Source organism: Glycine max, chromosome 13, assembly GCF_000004515.6.
Source record: "Glycine max cultivar Williams 82 chromosome 13, Glycine_max_v4.0, whole genome shotgun sequence".
Classification (NCBI taxonomy): Eukaryota; Viridiplantae; Streptophyta; class Magnoliopsida; order Fabales; family Fabaceae; genus Glycine; species Glycine max.
Window position 1 is genome coordinate 26,571,959 of NC_038249.2, and position 17,281 is coordinate 26,589,239.

Genomic DNA, 17,281 nt, shown 5'->3' on the forward strand with positions numbered 1-17,281 from the left:
TAATCATTTGGATTAAATTGATAGATCCATGATCATTGGGGTATTGATTTAAGGCAAAAAAACATCTTCTAATCTTGATCATAGGTTTTAGTTGATTTTGAAAATCGATAATTAACTGGGGGAATTTCATTAAGACTAGGATTAAGAGAAAATTGGTATCAGTCAGTCATAACTCCTGATCATTCTTATCGTTACTTAAACCTCTCTATTAGGGTATTAAGTAAGTTTTACTTTGTGATTCAGTTAGAGCAGTTGTTATTCTGTTAGAGCAATTATGATTCAGTTAGAACACTTGTGATTCTGTTAGAACAATTATTTCTATTAGAGCAGTAACTAACTTTGGTTAGTTAACTGCCTTAGTCAAGTTATGTGTAACCATATTTGTTTTCTCCATAAATAGAGAAACAAAATTAATTTGTAACTGACCTTTTCTTTCTAAATCAATAATAATATCTTTCATCTTTCTTCTTTTTCTCTCTCTCAAACTCTATGATGGTATCCAGAGCTTAAGGTCTATCCATGGTGACAAATCAGAATTTTGCTTCCGAACCTTCTTTTCATCCGATTTCTCAGAAGTTAGATGATTCTAACTCCCTGCTATGGAGGCAACAAGTAGAATCTGTCATCAAGGCTCATAGACTTCAGCGTTTCGTGGCAAGTCCTTAGATCCCGATGCGCTTTCTCACAGAGGCAGATTGTGAAGCTGGAAATGAAAATCCAGCATACACCAATTGGGAACAATAAGATCAGATTCTCTTGTCGTGGCTCCAATCGACTCTTTAAGTTTCAATCATATCTCGAATTATCAGATGCGTTCATTCATATCAGCTTTGGGAGCAGATCCATGAGTATTTTCAAAAGCAAACACGTGCGAAAGCTAGGATACTTCGAATAGAACTCAGAACTACAATGTCTGAACAGAAAACAATGTGTGAGTTTCTTTTGCGCATCAAATGCATAGTCGGTGCGCTTGGATCGTGTGGAGATCCTATTTTTCTGCGTGAACACCTTGACGTGATTCTTGAAGGCCTACCAGAGGAGTACGGTCCAGTGATCTCAATGATCAAAAGTAAGTTGGAATCACTTCCGATTAGAGAAGTAGTGGCACTGTTGCTCGCACATGAGACATACATGAAAAAGTTTCAGAAGCGCTTTGCTAATTCACCTTCGATTAATGTTGCTCAAGGTTACAATTCATCTTCAAATTCTTACAATTCATCCTCGAATAATTTCAATTCACAAAATTGATCCAATTATTTTGGAAATCGTGGTGGCTTCAATCACGGCGGAGGCTACAGTCATGGAGGCAATGATTCTGACTGCGGCAATGGAGGTCGCCGTGGTGGCGGTAAAGGCCCCGGTCGTTATGCAAATTTTCAGTGCCAAGTTTGCTTCAAATTTGGTCACACAGCAACGATGTGTCATTTTCGCTATGATTCTGATTTTGAGCCAAATGCGTCTCTCACTCTGATGGAACCAGTATTTCAAAGCAATTCATCAAACACCTTCGGTTCAGAACAAAATCAGGGAACTAATTCTCACAAAGACTCCTAACCTAGTGCAATGCTGGTTAATTCTAAAAATCAAGATCCTAACTCTACTACTTGGATACCTGATTCGGGTGCATCGTTCTACGTAACTGGAGAGTCTCAAAACATGTAGCAGCTTGGTCCATTTGAAGGCCAGACCAAATATACATTGGTAATGGCCAAGGCCTTTCTATTAAGTCTTCTGGTTACACAAAGTAAAACTTACTTAATACACTAATACCCCCCCCCCCCCTCCCCTTAAACTCAATGGGGTTGAGAATCAGAAATCAACAACATTGAGTTTGGACCTAAGAAAAAGAAATCGAGTTGGTGATAAAGGCTTAGTGAGGGAATCAGCCCATTGATCTATAGCAGGAATATGATACACTTTGAGCTCTTTAGCTAAGACTTTCTCCTTGACAAAAAAAGATGTCAATTTTCATGTGCTTAGTCCGGGAATGAAAAACTAGATTATGAGTGATATAGCTGCACTTTGGTTGTCATAGTAAATCTCTGGGGTCTGAAAAAGAACAATAACTTTGTTAAGAGAGTTTGAATCCATGTAACTTCAGTCGTGGCTTGAGTCGAGCTCCTGTATTCAACTTTAGTGGAAGATCTAGCCACAATTTGTTGTTTCTTGGACCACTATGAGACCAAATTAGGACCAAAATAAATCACTGCACCAAAGGTAGACCTTCTATCATCTAGATCCGAGGCCCAATCAGCATCACACAGGGCTTTGATAGTAAAAGGCTGAGAGGAAGAGCAGCCTTTTTTTTTATCAGCAAAAGTATATATATATTATATAGAATATTAAAAATAGTACAAGCAGTATAGTTGTATATACATCCTAGCACTTGCAAGGTGCAGAACTGTAGTGACCTAATACATGCTAACCAACTTGAATTAGGAAACCAAAGATCTAGCTAACCGCTAGGTACCCATCCAGCCTAACTTGTATTATATAAACTATCCCCCCTCAACACAAAAAACTATCCCTAATGTTACTGAACCATAAGTGAAACAGGATATCAAATCCTTTCTCCAGATTTTTAAGCCAGGTTCAGCAATAAAATAGAGCATGCTCCATCACTTTATGACTGTTGAAACTTTCATTTTGGAAGACCATCCTATTCCTATGCTGCCAAATACACCATGTCAAAGCAATCCACCAGGTCTGCCACCTCTAAGGAAGGAGCAGCCTTCAAATGCAGACCATGATGAATAGAGCCTTTGAGGTGCCTTAGAATGCATTTAACAGTTGTCCAGTGAGAGTCCATATGATTAGCCATGAACTGATAGACCTTGTTCACAACATAGCTTAACTCAGGTTTTGTAATGGTTGTGTATTGAAGAGCACCAACAACAGATCGATAGAGAGATGGATCACCGAATAAATCCGAGTCAGCTTTGGTTAACTTGCAATTAGCAATCATAGGGGAAGAAATAGGTTGTGCTTATGCCATTTTGGTTTTCTGAAGCAAATCTCTTGTATATTTGCTTTGAGTCCATAGAATAGTCCCATCAGCCAGTGATTTGATTTCAATACCAAGAAAATAGTCAAGTTTTCCCAATTGTTTAAGAGAAAAATTGGAATGCAGCTTAGTGGTGAGTTGCTGAATTACTACATTGGAGGTACCAGTAATAATAATATCATCTACATAAACAAGAATGTAGATAATGTGCCCTTTGTCTTAATAAACAGACAACGAAGGATCGCACTTGCTGGCCACAAACCCAAGCTGTAAAAGAGTTCCTTTGAGCCTATCCAACCACTGTCTTGGAGCTTGTTTGAGGCCATACAAAGCTTTTTGTAGCTTGCAAACCAAGGTTTTATCTGAACTTTCGAAGCCTTGTGGTTCCTGCATGTAGATAGTCTGTTCAAGATGGCCATTTAAAAAGGCATTGTTGACATCTAGCTGGAACAAATCCCATTTATTAGTGAGAGCAAGAGGGATAATTAGCCTGATTGTAACAGGTTTTATCACAGGAGAAAAGGCTTCATTAAAGTCACAACCAACAACCTGATGAAATCCTTTAGCCACTAACCTAGCCTTGAACCTGTTAATAGTCCCATCAGCATTCTCCTTAATTCTGAAGACCCACTTACAGCCCACTTAATTCTGAAGACCCACCTACAACCCACGCTTTGTCTGTCTTTGGGAAGAGGAATAAGATCCCATGTTTTATTGTTAAGAAGAGCCTCATACTCCCCCTTAACTAAATCACAAAGTAAAACTTACTTAATACACTAATACTATCTTTATATTTGTTTATTTGTTTTCTTATAAAAACTAAAATCATGAAAATATTTAAATCCTCTTTTCAATCATCTCTATTATTAATTTAATAAACTTAACTAATTGGGAATACAATTGGTTCTTTGGGGTTGATATTCGGACCTTCGAGTCCACTGTTATTATTGCGTAGGGTACACTTGTTCTTGTGCGAACCTAACATATTTTACGCATTAGCCCACCCTACCACATCTCTTCCTAGCATGTTTTTGTCATTCCACTAGCTCGTAAAAGGTTTTAGGTAACAAAAACTAAATTCTCATGTCTTAGTTGATTAAGCTCTATTGCCCATATCTTGTGTTTACTCAAGAAGAAACATCAAGGGGGCCTCAGATTATGGATAATGGGGCAAAAGAGGAGTTAGTTATGGTCCAAGGGGGGAGATGAAAGGAATGATGAGTATGCTGAGCTGAAACAAAGAGAATAGTAGAGAATCCTAACTGAATGGGCGCAAAATGACTAAGGGGGATCGTGATAGTGGGAAGGAACATAGGGACAATTTTGGTAGAACATGGTTTAAGTGGGGTTCTCCATTCCTAAGGCTGAGATTTTCTTTGTGGAGTCTCTTTTTCAGTCACATTTATTCCTGGAGTTGCTGTTTTACATTCCAAGGCTTTCAAAATATTTTCTGGTTGTAAGGAGCTTTGGCTCTATTTTTCTTTTTAATCAACACTGTTCCTGTCAGACTCTAACGCTAAAAATAACATATCCAATACAATACCTGCATCCTCACGCTTTCTGTTGTGTAACAGGTTGTGCAAATTGGAGACCGGTTTCACATGCAGAAGTGGTTGCTTCGGACATTTGAGGTGAATGGAAAACCTGGCATTCAAGCATGCATATTTTTGTCAAATATTATAAGCACAATATATGATATTCCAACATTCTCAGATATCCAATTCCATCAGTTAATCAGCAATTTTACAAAAGCCCCCATAAATATAAATGCCTTCATCGACATAGAAGAATTAGGGATGCAAAACCAAAATAACACAAGAATGAACCCATAATAATAAACAGATACCTACTTTTCAATGAAGTAATCCACATAGCTTGAAGTGCCTGAATCATTATGAGGACTATATCCATTCTTTTCATAGTTAACATTCGTGACAAAATAAAAGTTCTTCTTATGTGGGGCATACACTAAACTATTCTCGACATTTCTTACACTTCTGTAACCATTGGCAAGTTGCAGGTGAATATCTAAAGGGAAAACTTTTTTATCCATAGTATCAGCTGGATGCCTGAAAATTGGTGAACAAAGGCATCTCTTCACTATCTTCCAATCTACTTCCATGGCATTTCCATATTCTTGCAATACAACTGGAAGCAAAAGGTAGAAGGTTGATGTGCCTGAGTGAGATTCAGCACTCATACCCAAGTCTACAAACTCGGAAATGAATTCTAATCTATCAAGAATAATTTTGAGGAACATTTCTTGAAAATTCTCTGCCATCTTAATCTGCAGGATGGAAAACTCCAAGCATTAATTAACAAAATTCTTAAAATAAAATAAAGCACACACATACACACACCACTTACCTCATCTTTGTTAAATTCTACAACTCCAAATGGGACAAACATTGTCATCACAGATCGACCATGAGCAAGATGGAGATCAAGTTCCAATTTCTCAGCCTCCATCGGAAGACAGGTCATCATGAATAGACCAAACTCTTTGTAGACCCTGTCCTCTGGATAGGGACAAAATTTTATGTAGTAAGAGTTGAGACGGACAATGTTATCCTCATTTATCCATGACTGTCCAAAGGCAGAAGGAACTAGCATCTCATGTAATTTTCCTCTTGATATGGCATCTGCTAAAAAAGGAAAATAAATATAGTACAACACAACATATGATATAGTCGCATCCCTAGAGACATAAGTTGATAGTAATCAACATAGTAACGGTACTACATCTGAAAACAAATAAAAAGCTTCCCATTAAAGATTATCAACACATAAGAAAATTTTGATTTGATTCATTTTGGAGTAAAACTTTTACACTCTCTTCCAATCATGTGTTATTGTATCATCACAAAAGAGTTTGAGACAATAACTACATGAGAGGAGAAAAAACCTTCTAATGATCTGGCAACACATGATTGAATGATGGTGTAGAAGTTTATACACTGACAATGGGATTAACACTAAATCCATAGACAGGTATGTTACAAAAATAATTACCAACAATGGATTATGTAGTATTTGAAAGGTCTGAAAATGATCAGCATGGCAACATGCTGGAATAGTCGCTCTCCTTAATATAGTTATTGACAAGTAAATATGCTCAACAGTTTATTGCAAAATACAATTTGAACAGTAATTTTTGGCAACCCAGTGAAAGACAATGAAAGTAATGGCTTATCAGAAAGCAACTGAAGTTTGACCTTCACATTCATCTTCATCAGAAGAGCCTGAAACCTGCACCTCAGGCTCTGCATCATCTTGTTTTGGCAAGAGACAATCACTTAAAGCGCCCAAATTATACAGTTCTTCTATTGCTTTCAGGCAAGCTTCTCTTTTGGAAGCCTCCATAGATAACTGTGGTGTACCCAAAATTTGGTTTATTGGTGCATTGGAAGGCAATGTTATGTGGCAGGAAATTCCCCCTGAATCATCTAAGTAATGAAAACTTGGCTTGGGGTCAAAGTACCTGTAAAGATAGATTATTACATTTTAAAACACAAGATTTGTACTTTATTTACATGGAACTAGTTGGTTGAGTATATAACAGTGTTTTACTATTTTTTTTGGTCAGCAAAGATAAATAAATAAATATATATATATATATATATATATATATATATATGAGAAATGAATCTGAGTACCAGAGGTACCGTGATTACAACAAAAATCCAGATAAATGGTTCCCAAGCCAGACTAGACACTTGACAGCAGTCTTGCTGGGAACCACATTAGACAGCTTGGTTATACAATTATCAATACACTATGACTGCTTTCCTTGTCTAAAAACAAAAGCCTCTCTAAGGTTAGATGACCACTGATTGTAGTGAGATATAGAATCTTTCTCATAGTTTCTGAGCCACGTCCAAAGTAGAAATAGGGAGTCCTCCATCAGTTTGTTTCCGTTGAAAGTCCCACTTGAGAATATAATGTTGTTCCTCAGCTGCCATATAACCATGTAAGAGCCGCCCACCAAGACCTCCATCTAGTTGCCCGAATTCCTTCCACCCCGGCAGTCATATGTTGGGCAAAATGATGCCTTGGGTGCTGTGGAAATACACTAGATACGCTCACCCAAGACATAGATTCCCACCAAAGAGGTAAAATTTTACTGCAGTGAAAGAAAAAATGCGCCGCGTCCTCCTCCGCGCTCCCACAGAATGGGCAGCTTGATTCATTAATTGCCACCTGCCGCCTGCACAGATTAACTTTAGTTGGCAATCTATCTCGAAGTAACCTCCATACAAAAACTGCAATTCTGGTTGGGATCCTTAGCTTCCACAATTCCACAAAATCTACAACATCATCTCCCTGTACTATATCCCCCCTCAGCATATCATAGGCTGATTTTGCTGAATATTGGTGACTTAACCAGACCCAATCATCCCTGCAATTAATCTGAACCTGTATGCCTGCCACCTCACCCAGAAAACTGCCAGCCATAGATACCTCACTGTCAAACAAATGCCTCCTCCATTTAAGGTCCCATTCCCAACCTGTGTCGGTATGAGCTCCCATTTGCTGAATGTTGCTGTTGACAGGAATTAAGATATAGCCTAGGGTATTTGGCAAGTAATGTTGTCCCATCATGAAGCCATCCATCCTCCCAAAACTTGATTCGGTCGCCACACCCCAACTTCCACACCAAACCATTATGAAAAGCATTCTTAGTTTGCGGATGGTGGAGTGCCAATTTCAGATCCCTCCACCATATGGACTCATTAGAATCACGTGATGCTTCATCTAAACCCCTCCACCCACCATACTTCGACTCCAACACTCTAGCCCATAGGCCTGTGTGATTTTGGAACAAGCTCCATTTCCATTTGGCCAGCAATGCAAGGTTGAAGCTGTTGATGTCCTTAATTCTTAGCCCCCCTTTGTCTTTTGGGAGACACACAGTTTCCCATTTGACCTAAGCAATCTTGTTGTGTTCAGGTCCACCACCCCAAAGGAATCTTCGCTGAATACGCACCAATCTTTCCACCACCCTTCTAGGAATCCTGAAAAATGAAAGAAAATAAATAGGTATAGATGTTAGGACTGAATGTATGAGTGTAACTCTCCCCCCAAAGGATATGTCTCTGCTTGCACTTAGCTAATTTCTTCTTACACTTTTTAATTATAGGATCCCACAACTGACATCTCCTCGGGTTATCCCCAATGGGGATCCCCAAGTACACAAAAGGAATGGACAGCAGATTACAATTCAAGAAATCAGCTTCATTTTGCTTCCACGATTCCGGCATACCAATTGCACCAAAGTTGCTCTTTGCAAAATTAATTTTGAGGCCTGAAACAAGTTCAAAGGTCCTCAAAATTGATTTGATTGCCTTAGTGTTCTCCATTGATGCCTCCCCAAAAAAAATTGTCATCCGCGTATTGTAACAGGCTGATGCTCACTCTGTGGCTACCCACTGGATACCCTCTAAATATGTTTTTCTCCACAGCTTGTCTCATCAAACCATTTAGACCCTCAGCAACAATATTAAAAAGAAGGGGCACTAGTGGATTGCCTTGCCTAAGGCCTCTTTGAGGGGTAAATTCAGCCGAGGGACTCCCATTCACCAAAATCGAAACAGAGGCAGATGATAAACACCCCTTAATCCATTGTATCCATTTGGGACAAAACTCCATCCTTCTCATCATGTATTTCAAAAATTTCCATGAGACTGAATCGTATGCCTTTTCATAATCAACTTTGAACACAAGGCATGGTTTATGACTCCTCTTAGCTTCCTCCACCACTTCATTTGCTATAATGACATTGTGCAACAGGTGCCTACCACCTATAAATGCAGACTGGCGTTCATCTATAATGGAAGCCATCACTTTCTTCAATCTGTTGGCCAGAACCTTACTCACGATCTTGTAGACACAGCCTATGAGTGAAATAGGTCTATAATCATTCAATCCTTGTGGATCAGCCATCTTTGGGATTAATGCTATAAAGGATGCATTGCATCCCTTTGGGAAGCATTCCTTAACATAGAATTCATCCAAAAATCGAAGGACATCGGGCTTGATGGTGACCCAAAATTTCTTGATGAACTTGAAATTGAGACCATCTGGACCTGGACTTTTCTCACTCCCACAGTCCCACATGGCCTCTTTTACTTCCTCCTCCCAAAACCTCCCCATCAGCATTTCTTTCTGTTGTTGGTTAATTGTCTTTTTTTTTTGGAAAGCGAAGATAATATGTAATATGTAATAACAAGTACTAGAGGTACTACATAATACAGAAAAGGGTCCTGAAAATTCAGGAGATACAACACCCTACACAGATGAAATCCCTACTAACAGAAGCTTTAACTAAAAGCTATAGATATATTTGAAGACCAACTATAATAAGGAATCTGGAAATTCCTTTCCCAACCCCTCAACCAGGTCCATAAGAGGAACAGAGTGCTATCTGTCAGTCTAGTGATATCAAAGGTTTGATGATTCTGGAAAATTATATCATTTCTGAGCCTCCAAATTGAGCTTGTAACTGCTATCCACCACATTGTCCTTCTTATGTTAGCATCCTTTGAAACTGCTGAGGAGAAGTGCTGGAGAAAATTATCCAAAGGTCTGCAGTGAAACACCTTTTCTTCCTTTATCCAAGATAGGAATTCCCACCATATAGGCATAGTTTTGCCACAAGTGAAAAATAAGTGGGATGCAGTTTCAGGTTGACTATGACAGAAGGGGCATAAATCATTATCCACCTGAATTTGCCTCTTAATCAAGTTGTCCTTCGTGGGAAGTCTATCCCATAGTAACCTCCAAACAAAGGAGAGGGCTTTAGGAGGGAGTTTAATCTCCCAGAGTTTCTTGAATCCCAGGTACTGACCTTCATCATCCCTATCAGCTTTAATAACTTGATAACCAGATTTAGATGTGAAAACCCCAGTGGATTCAGCTCTCCAAATCCAGGTGTCATTGAGATTGTTAATTAATCTGATTTGATGGATGTGATCAATGAATTTAGAGGCTAGCTGCACCTCGTTATCAAACAAGTGTCTTCTCCAAACCATATTCCAGACCCACCTACTCTCAGTCCAAGATCCCACCTCTGCCACTCTTAAATCCCTTTGGGAAGAAATAGTGAATAATTCAGGGAATTGGTCCTTGAGAGGAACTCCTTCATCGCCCCAAGGATCTTCCCAAAACAGGAATTTGTCGCCTCTCCCCAGCTTCCACCTAATTTGATTATCAGCATTGATCACATTCTGATGTTGAGAGATGGCCCTTAAGTCAGCCCACCAAGTAGAGAAATACTGCTTTCTAGGACCATGCTCCAATCCCCTCCAGCCATTATACTTAGAGTTCAGGATTCTAGTCCAAAGCTGGTCTGGTTGGTGGAACATCATCCACTTCCATTTGAACAGCAAAGCCTTGTTGAGACTTTGAATATCTCTGATCCCCAATCCTCCCATATGCTTAGGAGTGCAGCACTGGCTCCAAGACATCCAAGCAATCGTCTGAAAACAGATTCCATCTAACATTTTTTTTTTTTTGCTCAGCAAAAGTAAGTATCATTTATAAAAATGAGTACCAGAGGTACTATAGATACATAAGAGGATTGAATTAATAGCTGGTTCAGAATGCCAAGATACATGCAATAAGAACCAGCTGACCCTGAGGAAAGACACTACTACACAGCACAAATACTTATAATATTACAACTACCTTTTTTCCCTAATTACAAAACGCTGCTGTGAGATGAGAGGACCAATGATTGAAATGCAGGGTGAAACCCTTCTCCAAAAGTTTAAGCCATGTCCATAGTAGAAAAATCGCATCTTCCATCACTTTACTTCCTTCGAAAGTTTGATTAGCAAAAACCACCCCATTTCGATGCTTCCAAATGGTCCAAGTTAGTGCCACTGCGTTTTGGGTTGTGCCGGTGCCATCCTCCTCGTGTCTCTCCCATACTTGGGTACGTTCACGTACAGTTTCAGACCGCCAATGACCATCTGGTCCATTTTCTTTGCTAAACCGTGCGCATCCTCCACTCCTTTGAATCTTGCAAATCCAAATCTCCTCCCGTTCTTGTTTCACATCACCCCACCTCTTGAAATGATACCATAGTTCCTTCTCTGTGATGTCCTCTGTAAATCGTGTGAAGTAGAATGTTGATATGTCACTCTTGTCCCGCCAATTTTCTCGACTGTAACCTTGTTGCTGTCCATCCTTGTGTGCTGATGTCCGTTGTGGGTCCGCATGGAAGCTCGCTGTACCTCTCACTCTTGCCTCACCGCCACTCCTGACACTCACCCCCCCCCCATTGTTTCTCTCTCTACTCATCTCTCTCTCTCTGTACCTATTTCTCTATCTTCATATACATTGAATAGGAGGGATATTATCAAAATCTATATTAGTCTATGTGAAAATTAAGAAAGACAATTTTTTCATATGATACGATTATGTGAAAATCTTGTGTGAGAGGATATTCATTCCCCTCCTACGAAGAAACTAATGGAAGTGGCAATGTAGACCACACCTCATGTTATTTATAATATGAAACATGAATCAGTATTGATTACAAGATCAATCAATTACTAATTAACAGGAAAAAGAATATTCTAATAATAAATACAACAGCAGGAATAATATCAAGACATAATCTCACAGAGTATATAATTTGGATCAAAATGGTCTAGTTTAAATAAGCTCATACTCATCGTGTGGAAGCTTTGAACAATATTGGTGAAGCAATGAGATACTATATCCAGAACTAACAGAAGCACCAGACGAATCAATTCTGAATATTCTTTCCTCAGGGATGATGTATGTCTCCTTGGATGTTCGAAAAGTAACTTCCATATTCATTCGGTATTCATCTTCCTTGAAACCATCAATTACGTCAATTTCCTTCTTATTGCCACTGCAACAACAAGATGATTACAAAACTAACCAAATGGATGGATTTGCTTAAATTACTTCTGAAATCTATTAGAAAGTAGTACCTGTCCACCAAAAATGCATATTCTGACTGAGGCATACGTGCACGACCTCTTGACTGTATGAAGCTGGCAACAGTTTCTGGAAGATCAAATCGTATGACGAGACAACATGTCTGAATGTCAAGTCCTTCTTCACCCACTTTGGTTGCAACCAGTAGATTCAACTGTTAACAGCATGACCATGCAGGCACATTACTAGCGATCAACTCTCTAACAAGCTAGGAAATATATACATATTTAAAGAACATGAAGAGAAGTTAGGTAAAATATTTTTTACAAAACTCTCCAGTAGGTCCCAGCTATTTCATAGTTTTGCAATGTAAGAGACATTTTACATTCCCTCAATATATCTATTGCCAATCAGGTAAAATCAGAGAATCTTCTATGAGAATTAGCAACTTATACACACATATACAGGAGTATAGTTTAATTCATTTAAAAATTAATGAGAAATCCAATAGTAATACCTCTCCAGAACGAAATTTATCAACAATGATGTTCATGGTCTTTCGTGACATACTCTTCAGTCCAGCATGGACTCCTACTAGAAAATCACTCCTCCATTGTCTTAGAAGCTTGAGCTTCTGTAGTATGTATGACAGGGATCTTGCTGTCACAATTCTATTCACAAAAATTATACATTTCATGTTCTTTTGCAACCTGAGTTGGAACATGTAATCAGAATTTGCCCAAATATATTAGTTTCATAACCAAATATCAACGAGACTTGTGCTATATGAAAACATGTATTAAAGGAGTGGTTTAAACAGCATAGTTTTGCCAACCTAAAGTTGGATAGTATCCCAATGAGTCGTAAAAGCTTTGCTGAGAAAAATGGCTCTTTTAATATTTCCACAGAAGATAAATCAGTTACCCTGTCGCCTACAAAAAAAGTATGTTTAGTTGCAATATAAATGAAGCATCTATCCTACAAGAACTCTGTTTTAAACATATCATAAAAATTAACAATAATGAAAAAGACTGATTCATTGCTAGACAAATGTTAGCCTAACACATCAAGCAAAATGGAAGCACATAACAGCCAGAAAACCTAGTAACAGCAGTGGCATGATTAAAAGAATATCAGATAATGTCAAAATACCTATCATGCATTGTGAAGTAAATAGTTCAGCAGCCTGAGCAAGATATTTATCACACAGAGAGTCATCACTTGAATTTCCATCTGCCTCCACTAATTCATGCCTCTCAGAATGATCACCACTCAGAAGAATATGACTAGCCTTGGAAGGTGAACACATATATTAGAAAAGGAAAAAGAATAAAAACCAAGATAGTGACAGTGACAGTCCTTCTAACCTATAAAATCATTTCCCGATATCAATAAAACAAGAAGCATGATGGAAAACCACAGGAATGGACAAAATAAAAATTAAAAAGAAAAAACAGAGATGTCAGAGATATATAACAAAACACAAGAAAAAATATAAATACACCAAAACCCAAGGAAAACATGTATTCAGAAGACTTGTCTAAATGAATTCCAAATAACATCCCCTTATCTTCAAATATCCCATCTACCTCACTAGCAAAAACTGAATTGGTACCAACTACCAAGACATCATCTTCAAGAAACAAAACACCATTCTAAACCATTCATCTTCATGAATCGATGTAGAGTGTCTGCTACTGTGTCTAATTTATGTAAGCTTAACATTATAACCAAGAAATTCCACAGCCTATTCTAGGCTTATTTTTCTTCCTAGGTTTTTTCTTCTTTGGGTGTGCGGGCCCCGTAGGAGGACCAACAAAATGGAACAAATAACAACAAAAATTTTCTCTGTATTATTATTTATAGATTCTGCTAAAAACATTATTGACTTATATTAATATATTTCTAGTCAAATGATTAGAGAACTAAAACTTATAATACACTACAAGAGTCTTACTTGCAATGCTCCCCAAATGCCAAGATTCTGCAGACCGAAAATCACATTATCATGCATCCGGTTCAGAAGTTTCTTTGTATTCATCCGTTTCTGGTGATCTTCTATACTCCTACCAAGGGTTGCTATGCACTATTCAAATAAAATTACACAGGGATCAGTAAACCTTATTTATCTAATCATCTTAAAACCCATAGCAAAAGTGCACCTGGCGTTTAATCTCCTCAATTTTCAAGTGCAAGCTAGTTTCCCCACTTGCAGTTGAAACATAATGATATATATTAATCACAGGAGTGGTCACAAAAGATTGCAATTCCTTGTCTTCAACAGAGTATACCTACAAATGAGATTCAAATCATTACAGATTAGTAACCATGCCCAGCATCTAACAAGCAGAACAACTAGGTAACTATCCACAAGAACCATGCAGTTCGCATATAAGGTAAACATAAGGAATTCAGAAGAGTTCAGACACAAATATCTTTATATGGAGCTCAACCAATACACAGCTGCAACCATTATATCAATGGTTTCTAGTCAATAGCTAATGGGAAGAACATTTGCTTTCTTGCACAGGAAAGGACAGCAAAAGTTTGACAAAAAATCTTTTACACAAACAACAGATATTGTTCACAAATTTAAGAATTTTGACATATTGTACTAAATAAACTGTACCTTGGCATCAAGTATATGTTCAAGACTGTTGATGCTTTTTGCTAAATTTGCTTCACTAGAAGCACCTGAAAATTGAAAGAACCAGCAAATTCAGAAATTATGAAGAGGGTTTTACATATTTGGAATAAACTACACTATCAGTATTCAGCAATTATGCTAATAGAAATATGCATAAAATATAAAAAGGAAAGAAAGAATATATTATTAACAATGTAGGCAAATTTTAGGGTAACACTCTTGAAGAACAGACAGAAATGGGATATAAGAACAACAAAACATTTATATGATGGAACATCAACATTCCCAAAAGTAAAGCAGGTAACAGTTAATATTTTTCAAATACAAAATAAAAAAATATGTACATATATGTATAAACAGAAAGCCAACCATCAAAACTGCACACACGTGTATATTATTTCAATAATATTTCGCAGGATTAGATGGACCTAGTCCTAGAGAAAAAAAAATTAAACAAAGGTCAAAGTATTGAAAACTAAAATGACATGTTAAAATTTTCATTAAAAAAAATTCTTGTCAATAATTGAAAAATTTATATTAAATGTCTGTGACCTTGGTTTGTCCCTTCACTCCCTGTCCCATATTCAAGAAAAAGGTCCCTCACATCACAAGATTTTCTTTTTCTTGACACATTTGAACCTTTCAAAGTTAACCAATGGTTTCCAGTCAAACTATATGTGGACCACATCCTATACAGTCAGTCTCTTTCAGCCCCTTTGCTGAAATTTAAGATCTTTTTATTCTGATAAAGAGAATGTATACACATATAAAGGTACACCATATCATTTACACATTCTACCTAGGCACAACAATAGTGCCTTGCATGATATATCACAACAAACTATATAAAAAAAAATTGCTTGTTAATGGTAGGGTAAGTCTTTTGGTGAACTTAACAAACTGACTTCTTAAGTCCAGATCTTTCATACTTTTTTCCATCCATGTACAAAAATGGATTAATAGACCACACAACCCATTGACCTTCTTCTGTGTGACAAATTCCCTTCCCCCACTCCCACCTTGAACCTTTTTTTGATAGAACGAGTGTTTGAAATAGCTTATTTGGAGTAAAAAAAAAAAAAATTTACTTTATCCCTTTCCAAGAGAACTTTTGAAAAACAAGCAATTATTTTTCTCAATAAAAGCTTTCACAAACATCCACATTATAACTGCTACCAACAAGGGGAAGATAATTGAGGAAGGCAAATATCTTGGCTCTTGTTAGTACTCAATTTTTTTAAGATAAGCATTATTTTACCTTTTCCTACAACAGGGGAAGCAGTCATGCCAAATATACGGGGAACCTTTGTGGAATTACTTTTGTAGAAGACCTGAAAAAATGCCAAATTAAAGATTGTCAAAAATAAAAGCTATGAAAATGGAAAAATTTATGTGGAAAATTGTGTAGCTCCATTTTGAATCTTTAAAGTTGAGCAAGAGTGCAACATACTTTCATGATTACTGCATAAGCATGGTTGCTTTTGACTTGAGCATGATGACATTCGTCAAATATCAAAAGTGCAATCATCTCCATTGTGATGAAGCAATGGGATAAGTTATGATGTAATATTTGTGGGGTCATAACAAGAACCTGAAGGGAAAAAAACAAGAACACAGAAATTTTAGAAGCAAAAAACAACATGGAATTAAAATTTAAGTAAGCAGATTTTAAGATTTCAAAACAGCAGGAGCTAATTTGAATTTTTTGCCAAATTAAATTTCAGTGATGAAACCAACTTTCTTTCAACAGCTTTTACTTAAAATTTCTGTAACAGTAACAAGTCTGGATATAAAATAAAATAATTTAGAGAAAAACATAATTAATTTCAACATGATTTAACTAGCATTATCACCTCATATTGTCCCATCTCCTGCTCCCAGTCTTGATGATGTTTCAAGCGCTTGGAACTTCCACAGTATGTCCCAACCTTAAAATCAGTAGAGTCTGCTATAACCTTTGCTTGCTATAGATAAATAAAAAATAGGCTTCAGAAAACACATGATGGAATTGACCAACATAGTGAAATCAGTTAAAACTAAAGTTTGGTGGGACATTATTAAACACGAGAACAAATTAATTCATCAGATTCACACATAAAACAACCATGCTTGACATAACAAGTAGATCACTAAGATCTCTAATTCTAGATTCAAGAAATGTTTTATTCAAAAAGATTGGCGGGAAATTGAGACTGACCCAATTGCAATGATTATAATCAAAGGTATAAAGGTCATCTGTCATTAAAATTTTCATGTTCAGTTATAATACAACAGAATACTTCCTTGCTAGGCCTATTTATCCCAGAAAGCCATTCTCACTGGCCTTACAGACTGTAAACCTGCAACACAAAATTACCCAACCTGAAATGGCCAAAGTACAGAGCACCCAAAAATAAAAGGGAGGAAAAAGATATTTGTTCCATTATATTTCTAATTTGCCCAGAAAAAAAAAATATTGTACTTCCCAAAAAAATACTTTTGTACAATAACAACATTGAATGCAACAATATGTACAGCAGCTCACCTGATGGACTAAAGCCACAGTGGGAGCAAGAAAGACACATATGTTCTTCTGTGGTTTCCGAATCAAATCACCCATCTCATGCATAAGAAGCACAGCAATGTGGGTCTTCCCACACCCTGTCCCTAAATACACAATTATATTTTCCTCCATAGCTTTTTTGCACAACTCCAACTGATACCTTTAAAGGACCAAA

The 17,281-nt window shown here is 37.3% G+C and overlaps 1 protein-coding gene across 4 annotated transcripts in view; it reads right to left on the reverse strand.

Annotated features, from left to right (window-relative positions):
- LOC100797277 (dicer-like protein 4) overlaps positions 1 to 17,281 on the reverse strand; it is a 34,770-nt gene that overhangs the window by 16,546 nt on the left and 943 nt on the right. For all 4 annotated transcript variants that reach the window (XM_006594165.4, XM_006594164.4, XM_014765575.3 and 1 more), the window contains exons 2-17: positions 17,089 to 17,266; positions 16,418 to 16,528; positions 16,015 to 16,155; positions 15,823 to 15,895; positions 14,547 to 14,611; positions 14,080 to 14,208; positions 13,875 to 14,003; positions 13,070 to 13,208; positions 12,753 to 12,849; positions 12,435 to 12,627; positions 11,971 to 12,131; positions 11,682 to 11,888; positions 6,220 to 6,485; positions 5,372 to 5,646; positions 4,855 to 5,291; positions 4,548 to 4,648 (exon numbers count right to left, since the gene is read on the reverse strand). In XM_006594165.4, the coding sequence (XP_006594228.1) occupies positions 4,548 to 4,648; positions 4,855 to 5,291; positions 5,372 to 5,646; positions 6,220 to 6,485; positions 11,682 to 11,888; positions 11,971 to 12,131; positions 12,435 to 12,627; positions 12,753 to 12,849; positions 13,070 to 13,208; positions 13,875 to 14,003; positions 14,080 to 14,208; positions 14,547 to 14,611; positions 15,823 to 15,895; positions 16,015 to 16,155; positions 16,418 to 16,528; positions 17,089 to 17,266 (2,702 nt within the window). The remainder of the gene's footprint in view (positions 1 to 4,547; positions 4,649 to 4,854; positions 5,292 to 5,371; positions 5,647 to 6,219; positions 6,486 to 11,681; positions 11,889 to 11,970; positions 12,132 to 12,434; positions 12,628 to 12,752; positions 12,850 to 13,069; positions 13,209 to 13,874; positions 14,004 to 14,079; positions 14,209 to 14,546; positions 14,612 to 15,822; positions 15,896 to 16,014; positions 16,156 to 16,417; positions 16,529 to 17,088; positions 17,267 to 17,281) is intronic.